Source organism: Phascolarctos cinereus, unplaced genomic scaffold (assembly GCF_003287225.1).
Source record: "Phascolarctos cinereus isolate Bilbo 61053 unplaced genomic scaffold, phaCin_HiC Scaffold_4;HRSCAF=312, whole genome shotgun sequence".
NCBI lineage: Eukaryota > Metazoa > Chordata > Mammalia > Diprotodontia > Phascolarctidae > Phascolarctos > Phascolarctos cinereus.
Genome location: NW_027555847.1, coordinates 366,584,617 through 366,606,647, shown reverse-complemented (window position 1 = coordinate 366,606,647; position 22,031 = coordinate 366,584,617). Strand labels below are relative to the sequence as shown.

The window sequence follows — 22,031 nt, the reverse complement described above, 5'->3', positions numbered from 1 at the left end:
TTAACATATATTGATTGCCTGGACACATATGTACACAAACTCCCATGTGTATACTCTCAAGACCAATATTCCAAACAACATACAATGAACTACCTTCACCCTTACCCTTCAGCCCCTCCCAGCTTTCCATCTCACCTTGTCCTTGAAAAAGGCACCACTGCAGTTTCACCAGAGGAAAGTGTTCCCTGCAAACCTACTGTATGTATTCCTATACATAAACAGTCAGACTCAAGCAGTCTGAATGATGATTTCACAAGTTAAGGGGCCTCTCGCTTAGTCAGCAGAGGAAATCTTTGTGTCTGTAAGGAATCACGCCAATTCCTATTAGTAAGAAAGGATGCAGGGGCAAGCACGCCTATTCTCTCATTGACCAACAAAAGGGGCCCAGTGAAAACACAGACCTATTCCATCACCATCTGCAAAAAGGAAGGATGTTGTCAACCTTCTTCTCCCCAAAACTTTAATGATCTCTGCCTTGACCCTCAGAAACCAGATACACAGGAATAGGACCTTCTACAGGAATTGAAAGCTTTACACTAGAGACACAGCATTAAGAGGCTTGTCACCCAAGCTATCTACCCCGAACATTTGCACTCACATTCCAAAGATGTTTCCGCTACACTGGAAGCGCTGTAAATTTCTTTCCTGCAGAATTCTTTCCAAACAAACTGCCATGAACTGCACTCTACAACATGTGCTGCATTAGTCCTTAACCAAGCCACAATTTATCTCATCTCCACAATCCTTTATGTGCAGAATATGACTGAACTGGGGGCGCAATGGAACAGGCAAAACTTGAAAAAGGAAACAGATGCACAGGGACAACCCTAATTCCACCTTTAGAGGTGTATTAGTGATAGATAATGAAGATAACTACATGGGCTTCATTCAATTCCTAGAACTAGTTTTTGTTTACAGTTTTCTGAGCTAAACGAAAGAAGTTGTTTTAAAAATTCAAGAACAAAATTTTCTATATCATTAAAGAAGATAGGTGATGAAGGAGTTCAAAAGAGCATGCATTCCCAATCTAACACAATAAGAACATGCATTCTGTTTGGAGGAATAATAACCCAGTGAAAGACCCTGAATATTAAAAAGGGTTATTAAATTCTTTGAAGTTTCCCAAAGTAACATATCTATGCACTAATAAAAATAAAAGTCTGTGCTTTTAAAAAATATGAAAGAGTTTTAAACATGTTATTAATACCAATGCTGAAATTAAAGAGAAAGCATCTTTCAAAAACTCAATTGTCTTAAAAAGAAAGCTTAGACTTTTGGCTATTGATAGTATTTTTAGAATCAGTCTCTCTCTGGAGAGTTAAAAGTATGCAAATGCAGAGTGCACAGAGGCACAAATACACACATGCTATACCTTTGTATTACATTGGCATTTTATTATTTAATTAAAGTCCTCTTATTTTTCTAGCTCACGCATGCTTCCCTTGAGACGGCTTTGCTGTTAGCCTGCTGGCCTTGACTTCCAGCCAAAAACAATTCAGAAACAAAAAGGGACAACAAATCATATTTTCACAGACATTTTTATCCCTCAATACAACCCTGTTTTCACACAACATCATACAGTCTCTACGAAAACTATAATTTATGGCAATAGCCACCAAAACCAGGGTCTGACACATGCTCCATGGTGTTGGGAGTTTCATCATTCTAGAAGTTGCCGAATTATGAAGAAATTGTTCCAATGGAACCCTTATAAAAAAAAGCATTACTAGTTTACAAACATCATCACTGGGACACTGAAGGGTGGCTCTAAATACAAATTCAAACCAGTGACTGAGTGTGAGAAGGTAGGACAAAAGCTGAGGTTACAGATTGAGAATAGAACGTGATTCATTACTTAGTATTTTAAAAGAAATAGTCACCCGCAAACATGCAATGAATAGCTGTGTCAAAATCTAAAATGCATAATCTACTTTACAAAACAAACTAATTTACCAGGCTATTTATCACAACCTCTCCCACTGCATAGATTATCACTTACCTGGTGGCAACCCTGTAAGTTTGATTCTCTCCCATAAGACGAGTATGAACCCCTTTCTGTTTTACCTGTCAACAGAAATTTAAAAAAAAAGGTGTGTAAATTTTTGTTTTCCTCTTTAAAAAAACCTCCTCCAGGTAACAGATATCTACTTTTCTCTTCCGATGTTTACATATGTAAAGTAGGCACTAACGGCAATGTATGCAAGCAAGAGAAAGGGATTAACACTTCTTCACTCTGGATATGATAAACTGGAAAAAAATATCCTTCATTCCTATTCTTAGCCAAACTGCTCCACACTTCCAAAAACTGTCATTTCAATGGCCTCCAATTTTTCTAACAAACAAATTGACATTCCTTATTTTCGCTTTCATTCTCTCCCTCAAATTTTAAACAATTTCATTTTTATTTACACAGCAGGCAAACTATCCATGTAATGACCCTAGCATAGTAATTCCCATTGATTATATTGACACTTAATGGTGAGGCCAAAGCTAATCAATCACAGGCTCTCCAGATGGTGAATTTAGAAAGAAACTATTCAGAATTCTGGTGGGTTTTTTTTAAGCTCTTTCCCAGGAGTAAATTCCCTCATGATCAACATGATGATGGAATTAGAGACAGAGAGAGAGAGAGAGAGAGAGAGAGAGAGAGAGAGAGAGAGAGAGAGAAGAGAGGGGGGTGAGAGAGAGAGAGACAGAGAGAGAGAGAGAGAGAGAGAGAGAGAGAGAGAGAGAGAGAGAGAGAGAGAGAGAGAGAAGGGGTGAGAGAGAGAGAGAGAGAGAGAGACATTTGTTGGACATTTGCCCATTCAGAACTAAGGTTCCAATTCCACCAATAGTCCTAGGAGCTAAGCAGGGGCCCACTGAAAACCAACATCATGTACCAGCACCAACTACCTAATTTGTTTCTGAAGACTGTTTTGTTTTTCTTTAAGTAATTAAATGCTGAAAAGTGGTGGGGATGCATTCTGGCCATATGTAAGAGTAAAGGACAATCTTCTCTTTTGTTTCTCTTAAAAACATTTTTATCCTTAATCATAAATTGGGTAAGATTAAAGAGCCAAATTAAATAAGAATTGAGAGTAGAGATCAACCGATGATACACAAAGTTTCATGGTGGAAAATTTTTAGATACAGGTAAATATATAAGATCTAGCTATCTAGTAGGAGGGGATAGTATCAAGATACTGAGAACAGTAACAGAACTAAGTGATGCATTTCTACACCTCTTCCCTTGAAATTATTAGGCTTTAAACAATGCTAACTAGCAAGGATTTTATTCTTCCTTGTATCAGAGAGCCAACAGGGATGTGTTCAGTGGGTCTGAATCAGAGTAAAGGATGCAGTCAAAGAAATGTACAATTAAAAAACATGACTGGTTAAGTCATATGGCAAAAGTAAGGGATAACTAGTGGATAGCTTATCTGCTTTCCCCTGTATCTTCTTACTACCAAGAGAAACAAAAAGAAGCTCCTGATGTATCAAACAGACTTGCTACGGAGAATTTCAATCAACAAGCATTTATTAAGCACCTGGCATGTGTGAGGCACTCCCCTAGGTACTGAGGATACAAATATACTAAGAATGAAACAATTCTTACTCCAAGAGCTTACATCTAATAGGCAAGCTTACATTCTAACCTGTAGAATGATGTGCACAAGAATTGCTAAGGATGGGCAGGCATGGATGAATAGCAACGTGCATCACTGCAAGGAACACCCACAGCAATGAGCCCACAGTTCTTTTTGAATATTTCAATATTGCCTCTGTGAAAAAACCAATGCTAGCTAGAGCAGTCAACAGATATATACAATCCTAAAAATGCTTCCTACCTCAAGGCCCATCTAAGACAACTGAGAAAACAGGCAGCATGTATTATAATTACCCACCTCATTACTGTCAATAAACATTGAGTGAAGGCCTAGCTGCTCCTCACTGTACTCACTGCATCATTGCCACACACAAAGAATCATTCTTCAAAATGCCTAATACTTGCATGATGAAAGTGTTACCCAAGTTAATTCATTCTTGGTATATTTCATTTTTGTTTAAAATTTCACATCTGCTAAAGCTCATTCCCAGCACTTCATCACGGTATAGAGGTGACCACGGACTCTCAGAATTTATGAAAGTAGGCTTGGGTAAATGCTAACATGGTAGAAAAGCTTCCTGGATCCTCTTCCCGGCTATGCTTCCATGATTCAAGAACTAGCTTAATCAAGTTGACAAAGGCTCATGAGCAGAAAGTTTGCTATTGAGCAATGGCTTTTCTTTTTTTCTTTTTGTAGCCAAAGGAATTTATGAAGACCTTCTACCAAGGGACAGAAAGGTCCCTGACCTGTGTCTATAGAAAGAACACTAACAATAATGGAAAAAAAAAAGACTCTTGGAAGCAGTGAAGAACAGCCATAAAATGGACATATCCACTGAGGAAGTCAATACATAATTTTTTAAATCACCCTCCTCCAACTCTTAGTCTGAAAATTGCTAGAGGTTTGAGGGAGAGGACTATGTCACAGAATTCAATAGTAATAGTAAAATGATTACAAATATTAATTGCATTCCTATTGAAACAAATCAAACCACTTATTGAAGAAAATGGGCTAAAATCAGGTATCACTGTGAGGATCTGAAAATGCTTTTAGTTTAACAGTAAAAGTACATACACACACAGAAACATTTTTTTTTATTGAGATCAGAATATAATTTTCAAGATGAAATTTGTTTTTACTTTCCAGGAAGTCATGCTTAATTCCTTCCTCTTCACCTCACCCCTATTATGACAAAAATGACTTCTAAACACAATTTGAAGAAGGCAGAAGATCTATCTTGCTATTCCATGGGCAAGACTGAGCTGATGAATGTGAAATGTCATTGTCAAATCTTATTCTCAAATATCAAACACCAGTATCAAAAGATAAGATCCACAAGTAACTTGAGTGTTTCTGGAATTATGTGTAAAATCCTATTCTGTGTTTTAGGATTTTTTTTGAGAGATAGAGAGAGTCATGGAACAGATAACCTTAAAAGTAATGTAATCTTGGTTGCATAGTACTAATGTTCTTTACTATCATATCAGACACAAGCTGCCTCATCTTAATTTCCGATGTTAAAAAATATTTATCTAGATACAAAAATAAACCCATTGCAAATTACAAGTTGTCAGGGTTAAAAATCTACTCCTGTTTGTGTGGGGGAGGATAAGAGAACAGCATAGACATGAATCATTCTCAGTAATTTGAGTGTTTCCATGACATCAATGGGCACTCGTCCAGGACTCTGTCGAAGTCTGTGAGGTACCAAAGAGGCAGAGCAGCCAGCAGGAGATTGGGAGATTGACTTTTTTTTTTTTAAAGGATTATGCTCCTTGTAAAGATTTCATCTGTAGCATCCACTTTTACCATCAAACAGATAACTCTGGAGATCATGAGTGAACACATTTCATTCTGATAGTGTAAGCCTTTAACTTTATTACATCTTTTTTGTTCCCAAATTCAACTATAAATCTGCCTTCAGAATGAAAACCCTTGTTTGGGAGCAAAATAATCAGTGCTTGTGGAAAAAGCCCAGGGACCATCTCAAGTATATATATACATATATATATGTCTATTTTCACCATCATTTCTGATGATGAAATAAGCAAATACTTTTAAATGACACTTCATTTTCCAGAAAAAAAATCTTTTGTATAAATTCTCTATTAAAAATTAGCTATGCTCTTGATGTTGATTTTCTGCTTAAAATTCACTGGAATATTTGTTTCAGATAATAAAATTTGCAAGACTGCTGATAATATGCTAGAATAGGCTCTTTAAGTAACTATTTGTGCTCACTAACACAAAAGCTCCTAATTTCTACATTTACTGTATATGTTAGACATGGATTTTAGTCACTTGTATGGAACAATCTGGAATGGTCAGACCCTTTCCTCCCCAACCCCACCCCTAAAATGAGGTTTGCAATAGCAGAGGATTCTATTTTCCAGTGTTTGAAAAAGATAGTAGAGAGTGATGTACCAACCCGACGCATTCACTGCGGAATTTTCGAGACAACCCTCCAGTACTAGAATGCGACAGCCGCTGCGGATATTTTTTGGCACAAAGACAATGGTGGCAGTGCCAAGCCCCATGGCTAAAACTACTCAAAAGAGGCATAAGGGTAGCATTAATCGCTCAAGTCTTTTACTGCATGGCGTACTGTTGTCCATATTTTAAAAACTAAAAGTACCCGTTAGTAATATTTGTTATATGCCAAAAAATGGTATGAAATACATACCGGGAACAAATCTTGTCAGATATTTGATTCATTTTCATACCAAGAGGACCAAATGTTAAAAATTGCTGCTAGTTGCCATTTCCTGCTATAATGGTACATGGGAAACAAATGATAGAATCTCATGTAGCTTTTTGGATTGAAGACTGAGTGAAAGCTATAGAGCAAATTTCATAAATGATGTCAACATATTGCTTAAACAACCTTTTCCACAAAAGGGACATATATAAAAAACATATCATGATTTGAAAATTTTAACAATTACAATATTTTAAGACAGCAGCTTTAACTTACATCAATAAATCGATCAAGAGACAAAAGAGATCTACATGAAACCTCTCCTCTAGAACATATCTAGTAGCTATGGTGTGAATATTATCCACAGAACCACCATATAGTTTATTTAAATAAAACTCAAAGGATCAGCTAAAATCCAAAATATCCTTTTTTATTTTCATTTCACTGTAAAAAGGGACACCAACTGACAATCAATAAAAAGGTCACTTGCTTCTCAATAGTGCCCTTTGAAAAATTAATCTAATTAAGTAGAAAATATAAGCTACTTCCAAAACAAAAATTTTCTCCCTAGCTATACATTTACTACTGTTCTTATTTTCCTCCAGTAATGGAAAGAAGCTATATATTTTTCTTAAATTAGGAAAAATGGTGTAAGTCAAATGAATTTAATGTTTATAGTAAATTAAGTATTTTTTTCAATATTTATGTATAATTTTGTACTATTTTCACTTATTACTTACACATTATCAAGGTATTCCTATGGCAAGAAAACCTATGGAGGGGTTGGATGGGTATAAAAGTGTGATCTATGAGTAATCTAGTTGGTCCACTCAAAGAAAACTTTTTCATCTCAGGGGCATCACTTTGGGAGAGATAGCAAGCACAAATGATTTCAGACAAAAAGAAATGTTCTAGATACACAAGTACAAGTTAGATGGAATAAGTTTCTAGAAATATACAACAAGCACAACACAATAACTGATCAGAGAAAAAGCAATGGTATCAGAGCCAGGAAATCTAGATTCAAATTCCAGCTCTGTCAAGTCACAGCTTCACAGTGTCTCAGTTTTCTTATCTGAAAAATGGGGGTAATAATACTTATACTATTGAAGAAACCAAGTTGTGGGAAAAAAAAGTGTTTTGTAAACTTTACCTATAAGTGTCAGTTGTGACAGCTATTGTTACTACTGTTACCATACACTATAGGTTAATAACATGCTTTGCCTTGGCATCTTTTATTCCTAGGTTCCATTTTAAAGTATTTAGAAAATCAGTAGTTATTTGGCCCACTAATGAAGTGCAACCACCTGTGAGAAAATACTTCACCTGGTTAAGAAGCATTATGTAAAATTATCTATCAGATGTTGGACAACAACGAGCTAGACTTTACCAATACTGACTGTCAATTTTTCATCTAAGAATTGTAGAGAGGTCATCAGACTAGAAAACTTATCTTAAATATTCCTGATTCAAGTCCTTGTTAAAATTCTAAGAAACTAAATTTAAAATGTGTGATTTTGAATTTCTACAATGCCACATAAAAGAGTAGTAACAATGATTTTTAGCAATTTTCAAAATTAGCTACAATTCATACCTCTTTACAGAAATGGTTCTGTTTCAAGCATACTATTCAAACTCAAGTGCTAAGCTTTTGTTAGTCTGGAAAAATCAATAAATAAACTAGTAGTCCAACTTTGAAGGGAATCAACATCCCAAGGCTCAAAAGACCCATGAATTTGATATGAAATTAATGAAAGTGTCTTATAGGTGGTTATAATTTACATTTACATGGTGTTTTACTTCCTAAAAGGTCTCTAGGTGCTCTATAACCTTATAAATGATAAACACAGAATCTGTGTCATCTCACATACACTAAAGTGCAACCATTTCCAGGTTAAATCATGGCAACTAATTATAAAGCACAGCAGAAAACTGTAATTAGTTAGATTCCAAGTGAAGAATACTAACTTCCATGGAAACTGCAGTGAGAATGAATATAGGGGAAAAATTAGTTGTTCTATGGGGTGAACTAACTACACCATCATTGAGATAAAAATTTTATGCGGAGGAAATGTCTTAATAAGTAATGTCAATTTATACTATCTACATGGTAGACTGTTTCACTTCTGTTAATATACATACACTTCATTTTTCTGCAAATAGACTGTTACATCATTCTACTGGTCTAAAGTCATCAAAGACTTGGTATTAGACTTATTGGTACTTGATGTGGCAATATTGGCTTGAATTTCTAATTAAAATAATAAGGTTTTTTCCCAAAAAATTCTGGCTAGCTGACTGCGTGCCACTGATTTTGAAATGAAAGCATCTTTGGAGGACATTTAATTTGAATTTTTCATTTTACAGATGAAGAAACTGAGCTCAAGACAAGTTAACTGAGTCACTCAAAATTTCACATGTGGTCAAGAATTTGAACCTAGTTCTTCTGATTAAAAATTCAGCACACTTCATACTACACCACATTGCCTTTGTCTCTCCTTAGCTATGAGCTGGAGTGTTGAGACTGGGGAGGGGAGTAGTAGGAAGTGTTCTTTCTTGGTGCCTCAGAGATCTCTACAGGAGACTTCAGGGCTTTGGTTGCCTGTTGTTCTGATGTGCCATGACAGCATGCAAGGGCAGTGGAAGAAAAATCTCAATTTAAAATTAACATTAAGTTAAGAACTTTAGGAAGACATAAGCTCTTTGATGGAAGAGACTTTAGATAATTTTATTTAATTTAGCTAGTTTTATCCTTGTATCCCAGCATTAAGTTACAGTGCCTTAAGTTACAGTCAGTGATTATTAAGTGCTTGTTGTATTAGATTCCAATTTAAACACAGGACCAGAGATTTGGCACCCTAAACATCTAACCCTACCTCCTTTTCTTACAGATATGTTAAACAAGACTCTTAGAGTTAAAGGGACTTGCCCAAGGTCACATAGATAACAAGTGGAATAACTGGGATCCAAACCCAGGTCCCCTGACTTCACTTCAAGCTCTCTTTCCATGCTGCCTCCAAAAACTAGGGAATTAGCCATTCTTTCCTTTGCTTTCTTTTGTTATTTTCCCAACCTGGATTTAGGAAAAAAACCCAATTTCTTGACTCCAGTTACCTAAGCTGTGGTAAATGGAAATGAGAACTGGGAGAACTTTGCCTTTCCAGGGAAAGGCTGAATCTGTATGTTGGGAAATTCCAAAAAGAGTTATTGTTATGGAAGTCTTAATAGAAGACTAATGCACAAATAATAATGCTAAATTAAAAGCTGAGGTTGAATTTCATCACTGACCCACCTCGGTGTGTCTAAGTGCTCAGTTGTCTCCAAACAGTGGGCAGTCTGTCTATCCCAGAGAGGCTACGATATTTAAAGGCACAACCAAACCACTTGTCTAGGATGAATTAAAATGAGCACATGGCATGATAATTTAAAGTAAATGGTATAACACAATCAACCAAACAAGCATCCGGGGCTGAGGTTTGCAGTTGATACTCCATTTTCCTTTGTACTGCAGTAAACCTAGTAAATTTTAAAATATATCCTAAGTGCATTTAACATTGCAAATCAGAAACAAGCTCACTTGCATTGCTTACATAGATGAAAGTTTAGCAACCTATCTGGGGAATCACTTGATCATAGATTTACAGGTAGAAGGGATCTTGAAGATCACCAGTTTAGTCATTTTATGGATGAAGAAGCTGAGAGTCAGAAGGATGAAGTGATTTGCCTAAGGTCTCATATAAGATTCAAACTTTGGTCCTCTGATTCCAAGCCCAGTGTTCTATCTACACTACCATGCTATGCTACTTTATCCTCATGGGAGGAAATGATTAAGGGTTGTGAGTGGTAGGATTCATATGAATATTATTTGAGGATATGATGAATGCTTGTTAATTGATTCAACAGGGCTGGTCTATTCAAAAATGAACTAAAAATGTTGCCCTTTCAGAGATTTTTAGCATTTTTTACAAGCACTTTCCAACAGAAAAATACTTCACATTTAGGAGTCATGTGTAAGGCAAGTGAAAATACTATCAAATGAAAGCATGTTGTATAGTTCTCATCCAGATGCAGGAAAGTATTTTATTTAAAACAACTGTAGCCTTTTCAGAGTAGAGTGACAAGGATTGTGAAGGGCATAAACTCATTTCACATAAGGGTACTGTAAAAGGCGATGGGAATGCTTAGCTTGAAGGAAGAAAGACTTAAGGGGGACATGATTTCTATCATCAAATATTTGAAGGACTGTCATATGGAAGAGGAAATCTGACATATTTTGCTAGGCTCCACCAAAGAGAACACTAATATCTTTATGTGGAGGTAACATAGAAACAAATTTTAGCTGCATGAAGAAAGAACTTCCTAACAATTAGATGTCTGAAGATGAAATCTACTGCCATGTAAATTCCCTGTCATTCAAGGTATTCAAGCAGAGCCTTACTGGAAATGTTGGAGGGGGATCTATGCACTGGGAAAAGGGTCTTAGAGGAATTCCAAGGGTTCTTCCAAAGTACAGATTCTATCATTCTAATCAACATGATCCCAGGAATGATTTACCTATTTTAGGATATGTGTCAAATAGCCCTTTAAAGTACCTACTACTTGGTAGAACTGTAATTAGCAACTCCATGCATAGAACAGATACCATAAACTATACCTGGGAAAAGTAGAAATAGTCACCACAGTTCGACTCCTTATATTTACCTATTTTAATGAGCTGTTCTTACTAACTATGTGTTAAGCACAAGTCTTTCTATGCTGCTGAAAAAATGTAAGGGTTCTCAAAGCCCTCTAAATTTAAAGGGAAACTCCCAATCACCCCATCCTAATTGTAGCATTGGTACTTGGGACACTGCAGCAACAATTTAATATATTCCTTCTAGACCTAAAAGGGTAAATATAACTCCTAATTGCTTAATTTACTGCTGCTGGGTATTTTTCAAATTGACATTATCTGCTTATATATTAGTAATGGTATTTTTTTAGAAAGAGCTTTCGTTCATTCTGATCTTATGCAAACAAGGTGGGTTGCTACTAGTTGGATCTCTCTAAATTAAAAATTCATTCATTTAAAAGATTTATTTCCATTTAAAAATTAAAGTTTTTGCATGGAAATTAAGGAAGTAATCTTGAAAATAAACCTCTAAAAATTACGGAAACTACATTAGCTCTAAATGAAAACACACACTTTCTCTCTAGTCTCCTTCCCTCTCTCCCTTTGCCTCTCCCTCTCTTTCTTTTTCTCTGTCTCTACACATTCTCTCTCTCTCTCTCTCTCTCTCTCTCTCTCTCTCTCTCTCTCTCTCTCTCTCTCTCTTTGTCACACACACACACACACACACACACACACACACACACACACACCCATACATTTTGGAGAAATATTTAGAAATAGAAACAATGGTAATACATAGCAGGGAAGGAAAATTGCAAATTAAATGATATTCCCTCCCTTTGTAAGAAGGCAATATGTTGAGATATATACAAATGATCCTGAAAACAGAATATAACTAAAATTAACCCATTTAATTCATTTTCAAAACATTTATTCACAAATAAAGCAATTTAAACTTTAAAAAACAACCTTTAACAAAACAACACCTTGCAAAAAATATCTATACCAACTCATAGACTCATTTTCCTATCACCAGTTCTAGGGATTTTTTAATTTACCCTTTGAATTATGCATACCTTTTCTTTTTATATAAATAATGTAGCAGTGTATATGGATAAGACTGTCCTTTTTACTTTGCATTATTTCATAAAATTTTTACATAGTTATGATATTGGCCACTCAATGAAAATATTATACTTTTTAGCCATTACCCAAATAATTAATGTTATTTCCACTTTTCCACAATTATAAAGAATTGTACTATACATATTACTAAATAGGTTTTTCCCCCTTTTTGATGTCTTATGTGCATTACTAATTAGTCAATTATTAGGGAAACTACATAATTATTTTTATAATATACAATTTGACATCAGCTTACTCTAAAAGATCCCAACAATTGACAACTCCATCAGCATTGTATAAGTTATTGTTACTATCAAAATTATTTTTGTGTTATTTAGCACATATGAGGTATAGTACCTCAGAGCACTTTCATTTTAAAAAAATTAAATATTGAGAAGACTGATCATTTTAAGTGATTGTAAAATTTATGTAATTTGTATAATGTCTTTTCCTATCCTTTGTCCCTTTATTCTTTTTTCCCCCAAATCCATATAATTCAACTAGCTTCTTAAACATAAACAATGATATCTATCCAATAACCATGAAAATAATTACATTTCGATGGGTTAAAAAAAATCACTTTCCTTCACTGTGATAGACCTATAAATTTGTTCATCCTTATAAATAAGAATAACTTAATCTAATGAGACCAATCTCAGTTCACCAAACAGATTTTGCCAATAAGTAGTAGCCTTCCAGAAATGCAAGGCTGAGAAGTTATTCAGAATTTCTGTTTTTCTTACTGGGTGACTTTCCTTTACTTTCAGATAGAAAAAGATAAATAGACAATCTCTACATCTTCAAGTTAAACTTCCAAAGTTTTATTAGCCACTGCTCTTAAGAAGGAGTGAGTATCACTTAATTCTAGTGTTTTTTTCCCTCTCCCAAACGGGTTCCACAAATTTCAATATGATGATCAAGAGAAACTTAGTGTGTATTTGGATCTTTCTGAAGAATGCACTATACTTTTGACTTGATGTAATAACAGCAATCCACAACTTCTTTCACATAATGGAAAGAGAACCATTCTTGGGCTTGAAGCCTTGCTCTGCTGCCCATTAGCTATGTGATCTCAGATGAATAATTTCATTTTATTGGGCCAAAGGTTGCTCATCTATAAAATGAGCACTTTGAGGCTCTTGGTCTAGGACAATTAAAATTCCTTGCTTTCTATAGAACATAATTATAGATTATACACTAATTATTGTTATATGATCAATAATTTCATTAATTATTCTGTTATTAGTTACTATACAGCTATATAATATCTAGAAATAATTCTACAGAATGTAGAATTAAAGTACCTTGAGGCTAGAGTTTGTTTTATTTATAGCTTTATATCCACAGTAGCTAACAGTTCCTTGTACATAGGATCTTAATAAATGCTTGTTGATTGATTTACCTCTTATAGTAAAGGAGTATGGATTTTCTGCATTACAGTCATCATTAATAAGACTGGGATTTATATAAGAATCTTAAGAAAATCAGAAACCATATATACATCGCACTTTACCATTAAAAATAAATTTATCAGATTACCAAGGAAAAATATATGGCATACTGGAATTTTGAAACTAACAAACATAACACCTTGAAGAAAGTGCAGTGGGATATACAAAATATGCAAAAGTCTATTGGTGAGTTGACCATAATGTAGGGCATTGGAAAGATCATAATCAAACAGGAATTTTAGGCATAGCTATTATTTTCAAACAGAATCTGGAAGTCCGTGATTGGACAGATCATGCGAGAAAGGTGATACAGTAGAAAGAATCTTGTACTTGGCATCAGTGACCTAGGTTCAAATGCTAGCTGTGTGATCCTTTTATTCTATGAAGTCACTTTACATCACATTCGATACAGTAGTGAGTCAGTCAGTGAGCTGTTTTTAAGGGTCTACTTTATGCCAGGCGCTGTGCTAAGTGCTGGGGATACAAAGAAAGGCAAAATAGAGTTTCCTGCCCTGACTCTGAGCAGCTCACAATTTGCTCTGGAGTACCTGAGCCATTTTCAGAATTAGGAATGGTTGATAATAGATAATAATAATAATAATAAAAAAGCACATAATCACAAAATCATTTGGCTTTGGATTACAACAAACCATATTACTTTAATTTTCCTTCTCAAAAATCAATATGAAAAGTGTCACAGTGGAGAGAGCTCTGGGCCTCAGAATCACGAAGACTCAAATCCAAGAGCTCAAATCCAGCCTCAGACAATCACTAGTTGTGTGACCCTATTTGCCTCAGTTTTCTCAGCTGTAGAATGAGCTAGAGAAGGAAATGGCAGACCACTCCAGTTTCTTTGTCAACAAAACTCCCAAATAGGGTCACAGAGAGTTGGACATGGCAGAAACGACTAAACAACAACAACAACAACAAAAATCCCATCAAAACACGACTCCACAGGTCAAAATATACAATAGATAATTCAGAGCTCATATTCCACATGTAGATAATGGAGCATTGGCTCCAAATGGCCCTGATATTTTAGAAGTGAAAGCTCCTTATGATAAAGTTTCTATGAACTTGTCCGTAAAATGGAGGAGCTGGAAGAGAAGATCTCTGAGGTTTCTTTCAGCTCTACATCTGAGATGCTATGTTCATCCACAGTATTTCTGTGATGGAGAAAGAGCTCTTGATATTATGGCAGTGAGAACCAGATAACTGTGAAAGTAAAGCAATGAATGATTCATGTTACCAAAATGGAATGTTTAAAAAAGAGCTACTCACAACTACAGAAAATGTGAACATAGCTGTATCAAGATATGAAGGCATGAAAGTATGGATGTAAGAATTGATGACGATGATGAGAGGAGCATAATGAAAAGATAAAAGACACTGACAGAATGGGAAAGGGAGTAGATGCAAAAAATGAAAGGATGCACCAAAACTTGAATCTATATAGTTAACTCATCTTTCTTTAAGTGATATTAAGAAATACATATTATAACCCAAGTGCTAAAAAAAAAACCCAACAAAAAGGAATCACTTTCATGAAGCTTAATAAAGCTTACAAGCCATCAAGTAATAAAAAATACATAGAAAGGCAACATGTAGGTAGGCTTACATCCTCTCAATCTGCAAATCCTTTCCTTCTATGAAACTTCAGTTAGCCTATGAAATTAAAGCATATTGGTCTTAAAAAAGTGTCCAAGAAAATAAATATAAGATATCTAACAGGTATAGACAAACCATGCCATATCTGTTCATTATCAATACAATTCTGATAAACTGAAGTTTCAACAGCATATTTATTCAGTAAATACTACAGGCAAAATATTATATAATGAATTTCATGTAATCCTAAAATGTGCTAAAATAATATTCTCATTAAATTTGTGTAATGGATCCCTCAACTTTTCTTGGAATAATGGAGCACAACAGATATGAAATATTGCACGTACTCAGATGTATTTGGGGTGCTGCTTCGTTGTGCTTTTTCTTTGCTATAAGCAAAGATTCATGGATGGTGGGGTGGAGAATATATCTGGGAAAATTGATATAAAATGAAAAGGCATAAATAAAACATTTAAAAATATACTCATAAAAAGAAATATATACATAGGTAGGATGTGTATTCCACATTTCCAAGACATTGTATTCACAGATGAAATGGAGTTAACAATAGTGAGCTAGTAAATAAAGTTATTTTGAATCTCTTTTGTTAAGTTTTTATTTAGGTTTTGATAACATAGTGCCATGAAAAGAAGAGTGACTCTGGACAGGAGCTGGGTTCAAATGTTACCTCTGCCACTTATTAAATCTATGATCTTGGGCAAGTTACTTTCTGAGCTTCCATTTTCTCATGTAACCTTGAACAAATCATGTAATCTATTTGGGCTACAATTTACCCTAAAATTTAAGAAGTCCATATGGATTATCCCTTATAGCACAAACATTCTATAAGTTGAACAGAAATTTTTTTTTTGGATATAAGAAAACAGTATATAAAAGACTCAATTTTCTTCGTCACAAATTTAACACAAATTATCACTAAATCAATCACTTCCATTATACAATGGGTCAGCTAGGTGGCACAGTGGATAGAGCTTTAGCCTTGAAGTCAGGAAGACCTAAGTTCAAATCCAGCCTCAGAAACTTGACACTAACTAGCTGTGTGACCCTGGGCAAGTCACTTAATCCTGACTCACACACACACACACACACACACACACACACACACACACACACACACACACAGGATGGAGACCAGAGAAAGGACTTATTATATAGGTTTGTTAACTATAGAAAATCTGCCATAAATACATCAACAAATCCCCACTGGGGGGGAATATCTACCATGACATATAAATATGCTTTCTAATAATAAGGTTTTCCTTATTGTATTGGGATTTCACCTGATATCATATTCTAAGGATACTGCTGGCATAAGCAATACCGTTAAACAGTAAATAGGCATATGTTCTATTTCATGATGGACAGGTCTGATCATGTAATTCACCTACTCAAAAACATTCCAAAATGTTTCCTATGTTTTACTTATAGAGAAAAATATACACTTCTTAGTTTGCATTTTAAGGCTCTCCACAAATTACTCTCCTTTATATCACACTCTACATTCTGGGCAAATTCCCTGAACTCATGCTCTACGTTATGGCATCCATGCTTAATACATCTCCCAGGGGCATGCCTAAGTGAAGAACAGGCCCGTCTCTTGAGAACATCTTACTTCAAAGGCTATATTCGGGTGTTAACTTTTCTCTGAAACCCATCCTCAATACCCATCCTGTTCCATTCTCTGAAAGCTCTCTATCCACAAGTTTTCTTAAGAAGCCTTTATATACTACTTTTCTTTGCCCTTAAGCCATTTTGTTTTGTATCCTACTTATTTATGCACATGACATATCATTCCCAATTAAACTTTAAGTTTGTTGAGGGCAGGTACTCTTCATTTTTCATCTTTGAATACCCAACACTTAACACATAAAGGGGTTTAATAAATTTGATGAAGTGAATTTAATTCATTTTTAGTGCCTGAAACATAGTCGGCACTATATAAATGCTTATGCTCTTCTTCTCTAAAGTACAGCTCTGTAAGTTTGAATATATCTGCAATGAAGATAGCATTCCAAATGTCTGCCTGTAGGATTTATTTTTATCTTTATATGATCTTTCGGGAAATAAAAATGTTTTTACAATGCAATAGGAGGAAAATACATTTTCTTTGGAAATAGGAATCTTAGAGAAAACAATCAATAAGCTTCTCCTACGCTACAGATTACCTATAAATACTATTACATCATCTGATCTTATTTCTAATTTTAGAGAGCTGATAACTTTTTAAGTTCTCTTTCATATGTAGTAAAATAATAATTTTAGTTAAGTGCATTCAATCAGTAGGGAATGTGAAAGGGACTTCACTCAAGCTGAGTGAAAAGCAATATGAAATAGTGCATGTTAAAATGTGTCTCATTGTATAAACCTTATATAACATCTTTACATTATTTGGCAATTTTTAAAATAAAAGATATTTAGGAAGAAAAATGAGCAGACTTTATATTCAAATTTCAAATATGTCTAGTGATGGCAAACATCTGATAAGCTATGCAAAAAAAAAAAAAAAGGAGACAATCTACACTTCCAAAGATAAGAAAAACCATGAACCAATCAAAACCCATTGAGCATCCAGTCGGCTCAAATCTGGAGTAGCCAGCAGAGGGCAACCACACACCCTGACAAGACACAAGTTTGGTCTGTCACTCCCCAAACTGTTAGTTCTTAGTAGCTGTTGGTTGAACAGAAGAAAATCCATCATTAATAATAACATTTTTAAGAATCATCATTACTAATAAAATTAATAAGCCCAATGTTAAGCAAGAAGAAGAGGCAATGATCATGCATACATGTAGTATTTATCGTTAAAGCTTGCCTTGAATAGAGATTTTTTCTTACCTGTTCTGACATGAATAATTTACTTTAAAATAATGATTCTTTGAACCTAATTTAATTTAGGTCAATGTTAAAAGACTACCTTGATTATTGAAGGGTATCCCTGGAATCTATTCTGACATATAAGTTTTCTAAAATTCCCAGTGGATTTCAAGAAGAATCTGTAGCCTTCCTAAATTAAATAATCATCATCACATATACATATATTTTTGTGGATATGGTTAGTATATTTTATAATTATGCATAGCTTTTATTTATATGTCTAAGCATTCAATTATTATTTTTAGTTAAAATTGGATATGTCTAAGTTTTTCCCATTATGTTCTAACTGGTTTCCATAAAATATTATTAAATTACTATTATATCCATAGAATATTATTAACTTTAAAAAAAATTTGAGGCCGCATGTTCTTTTGGTTTCAGAGCATGGGGTCATTTTTTGTTGTTGCTGTTGCATTTTTAAGGTATAAACAAGAAAGCGACTGGCAGATATGCTTTAATTCTAAAATGAAATTAGAATAGCAACTAGTAATTATGTAGGAATTCATTTATTCATTCAACGAACATTTACAAAGATATGCCCACCCATTTCTTTTACAAAGTTATCTTGGGACAGTAAAAGTCACGCAATTCCCAAACTACTTTTCAACTGTATGGTTTCTAATAAAATTTATAAATTGGTGTTTCAAAACTAAAAAACAAGATACACAGATTTTAAAATATCCATGCTTATGAGAATCAGATTAAATTATCACACAATATTTTCTTGGCTACAATAAACTAAAGTTAGACATCTATTCAGAAGATGTGTAGCCTTTAATTTCAGACTACTGAGATAAAAATACAGGGAAGGTTCTCACTTCTTATTGCAAGATGTAAAATGTGGTAAGATAATTAATTGCTACAGATCTATACATATAAATAATTACTTAAACCCTTCACCTTATCCCTGCCCACCAAACAAAAAATACTATTTACTATCTTTATCAGGTTGTTGTTGATGTTGGTTGTTGTTTTAAATAAAAGTTTCAATAGCTTTGGAAGGGTGAACTTAATTTATAGGGTCTACAAATTTGGCAGTTTAGGTTACATGCAGGTCACAATAAATAACATTCATCCTTTAGCTAGTGTGAGCTGCATTGTTCCTGCATAAGTTGAAATGACAAGGTTTTATTATTCCTAAGCACTTGATTCTGAAACGTTTGCACAATCTGTTAAGTCCAGGCAAATTTAAATGGTTCTGACATGCAGCCTGCTAGGGCCAGTGACAGGGATAATGCCTCTTTACGTGGGTAAAATTTTGTGGCATATAGGTCACTCTCTTAAGGGGAATCAACTGTGTGTCTCTTCTTTGCATTTCCACCACAATCCTTCATCCTGCAGCCTGGAGCTGAGAGTGAAATGCAAGAAAGGAGCCGAACGCTCAAAGCGAAAATCTGCTTCCAGGACAATCCATTATATCTGACAAGTTAAATGTTCCATGGTAGACCATATGGCATCAGAGCAGGGCCAGCGATGGAAGAGGGAAACTCAGCAAATGCATCACAATTAAGGAGTTTGGCTATAGACTTACTTTGAATTACTTTATTTTTTTTTTTGGTTAAATTTCAAATCCTGTCCCCTGAAATTGTCCATTGAATTTCTTTTCACAGACTTTTTTTTTCCAAAGAATACTGATAAATTCCTTTTCTGCTCTTGTGGTCATACATATTTAAATTTAGGATCTGAGATAAAAATGAACTATTTTCATCTAATAAACTTACCAAGCACAAGCCTGTGGTCTTATTCCAAAAATGCCAGTAAAAATAATATGCAAGCCCTTTAATGAGCAATGCATTTAACTGAAGCTGATCATTCTTGGTATAACCAAATACTTACCACTAGTTTCCATTCATAAGCCTGAAAAATCCCAACAGCTGTATGATCACAGCTGACATGTTCCTGTTTCTTCTGCGGTTTGTCCAATAACAGAATCAAATTACTACATTAACTGAAGACCTCAATTGCAATTAACCCTCTCTGTAAAGACTGGTGGTCTCCGTGCCACCCACAGTCACTTCCTTCATAACTTTGCCTACTCTGGATATTACACTGTTTGGAACATGAGTAATGCATGATGAAGCACCTGGAGGGATATTACACCTGGGGTGTCTACTGTGAGAATAAGTTGTTAGGAACAGTGTAAAACTACCAATATGCTTGTTGTACAGAAACCACAATGTGTACTTGCAATATTAAGAAGACAGAAGTTTACAAAATAAACAGAACAACCAAATAGTTATTATTATACCCTGCAAGCTTTTTTTAAAAATAAAAAAAAAAACAAATGAAAACATGTTATTTGTATTAAATATCTCTTATGGAGAGAACTGGATCTGTAATAAGAAGTGAAAAAGCTTTCTCGAGTGGTGTCAAAACTAATCTGGTCTGGTGTCAAACAGTGATTTTATTAACTTTCAGTCTCACTGTAGTATAAATATTTCAAGAGGTCTTTTTTTCCCTCTTAAATATTAAGTACATGATCAGTAAGTGGGAGGTTCTTCTCAGCAATAGTGGTCACTTGTCCTTGCATTCATATTGTTCTGCAAACATGAATGTCAAAATGAGTGAAGAAACCTGCCTGCAGCATTTCAAAATAAAAGAAAGTAGAACTCATTTCCTTAAACTGATTTTATTTTTCATTTTGCAGAAATATGATCACTACATTCCTCTAAATGCACATATCACTTCTTCAGTTAAGACTATCACTCTTCCAAATAGGGCATACTGGTACTTTGTATAAATCAGTAACTCTTCCTTAGATATTTCAATTATATACTATCATGTGGTTCTAAAATTATAACTGGTTTATAATCCAATATGATCTTACACTTGTTTAAAAGTTTTATTGCACAACTATTTCCTTTATTCTTTGATGTGAGACAACTTGGCAAGATTATGAGGAAGATTTTATGAAGGGTTTGGAATTAGCCATCACGCTATTACTGCTATTGCTCCTACTACCATTCCTTACACATTTATGCACACACACACACACACACACACACACACACACACACGTACTGTTTGTATAATGCTGCATGTTGCCTAAGAAAAATATGACTCTTTGTATGCAATGCTGGGTAAGTATAATAAAAATGTACACAAGTATATTGTATGATAGTTTTTTTTCCTGGAAATGTAATGTACCAACTTTCTCTTGTGTTACTCTTGACCTTTCTGCTTTATGACCAGTCAATTTAAACAAACAACAAAAAAGTAACCAATACTGTGCACCAATTTTTTCTTTGAAGGAAAAGACATGTGATATGTACAAAGACATATGTGATACATGTGAATAGACACCTTCACTTTCTTATGAAATGTATTCCTGAATATAGTACCAGTACAGTGCATCAGGCCTTTGTGTGCTATAGATCCTATTTCCATGTATTCAGATCCACATTTTTATTACTAATTAAAATATCCAGATGGTAAAATAACACCTGATCCAAGGGGCTTTTTAAGTGCAGTCATTGTCAACGCTGAACTCCTACATTGTTAACAAATTGGAAAACTTGGCCTACACTGAGTTTTATATGCACTGTTTCCAAACCATTAGTACAATGCAATTAAAACTTTAATAATTTTAAATTATTTTTTCCAAATCCAACTTTATGCCAAAAAAATCTAGGAGCCATGGGAGAAAAAGGGAAGTTCAATATTCAAATAATTAAAAGGAGGTTTAGTTATCATCCAAGTCAGGTAGCAGTAATCTTATACAGAAAAATAAGGTGGTTACTATTTGGTTCTTGTAAAAAAAAAAAGTATAAGGAAGAAGTAGCTCAGTAAGAGGACAAAGCACTAAATCTGGAGTCAGAGGATCTGTGTTCAAATTCTAGTTTTGTTTTTTAGCTGAGTAACTTTGAATAAGTAAGTCATTTTACCTCTCTGGTCTTCAGTTTCCTCATCCAGAAAATAGAAAATTGGACTAGCTGATGGTTAAGTTTCTTTCCAGCTCTTGATCTTATGATTAAGTGTAAATTGCTATTAATATTCCACAAATCACTACCTCCTTCAATTTACTGATAATATGATCACACATTAAATTGCAG

General features: G+C 34.5%; 1 protein-coding gene across 8 annotated transcripts in view; it reads right to left on the bottom strand.

The window, feature by feature from the left end:
• The window catches only part of TCF4 (transcription factor 4), a 443,926-nt gene that overhangs the window by 216,954 nt on the left and 204,941 nt on the right, over positions 1-22,031 (bottom strand). For 7 of the 8 annotated variants that reach the window (XM_078153252.1, XM_078153254.1, XM_078153251.1 and 4 more), the window contains one exon: positions 2,000-2,064. In XM_078153252.1, the coding sequence (XP_078009378.1) occupies positions 2,000-2,064 (65 nt within the window). Of the gene's footprint in view, positions 1-135; positions 211-1,999; positions 2,065-22,031 lie in introns of those variants that run through there. The other variant, XM_078153256.1, reaches the window with a different exon arrangement.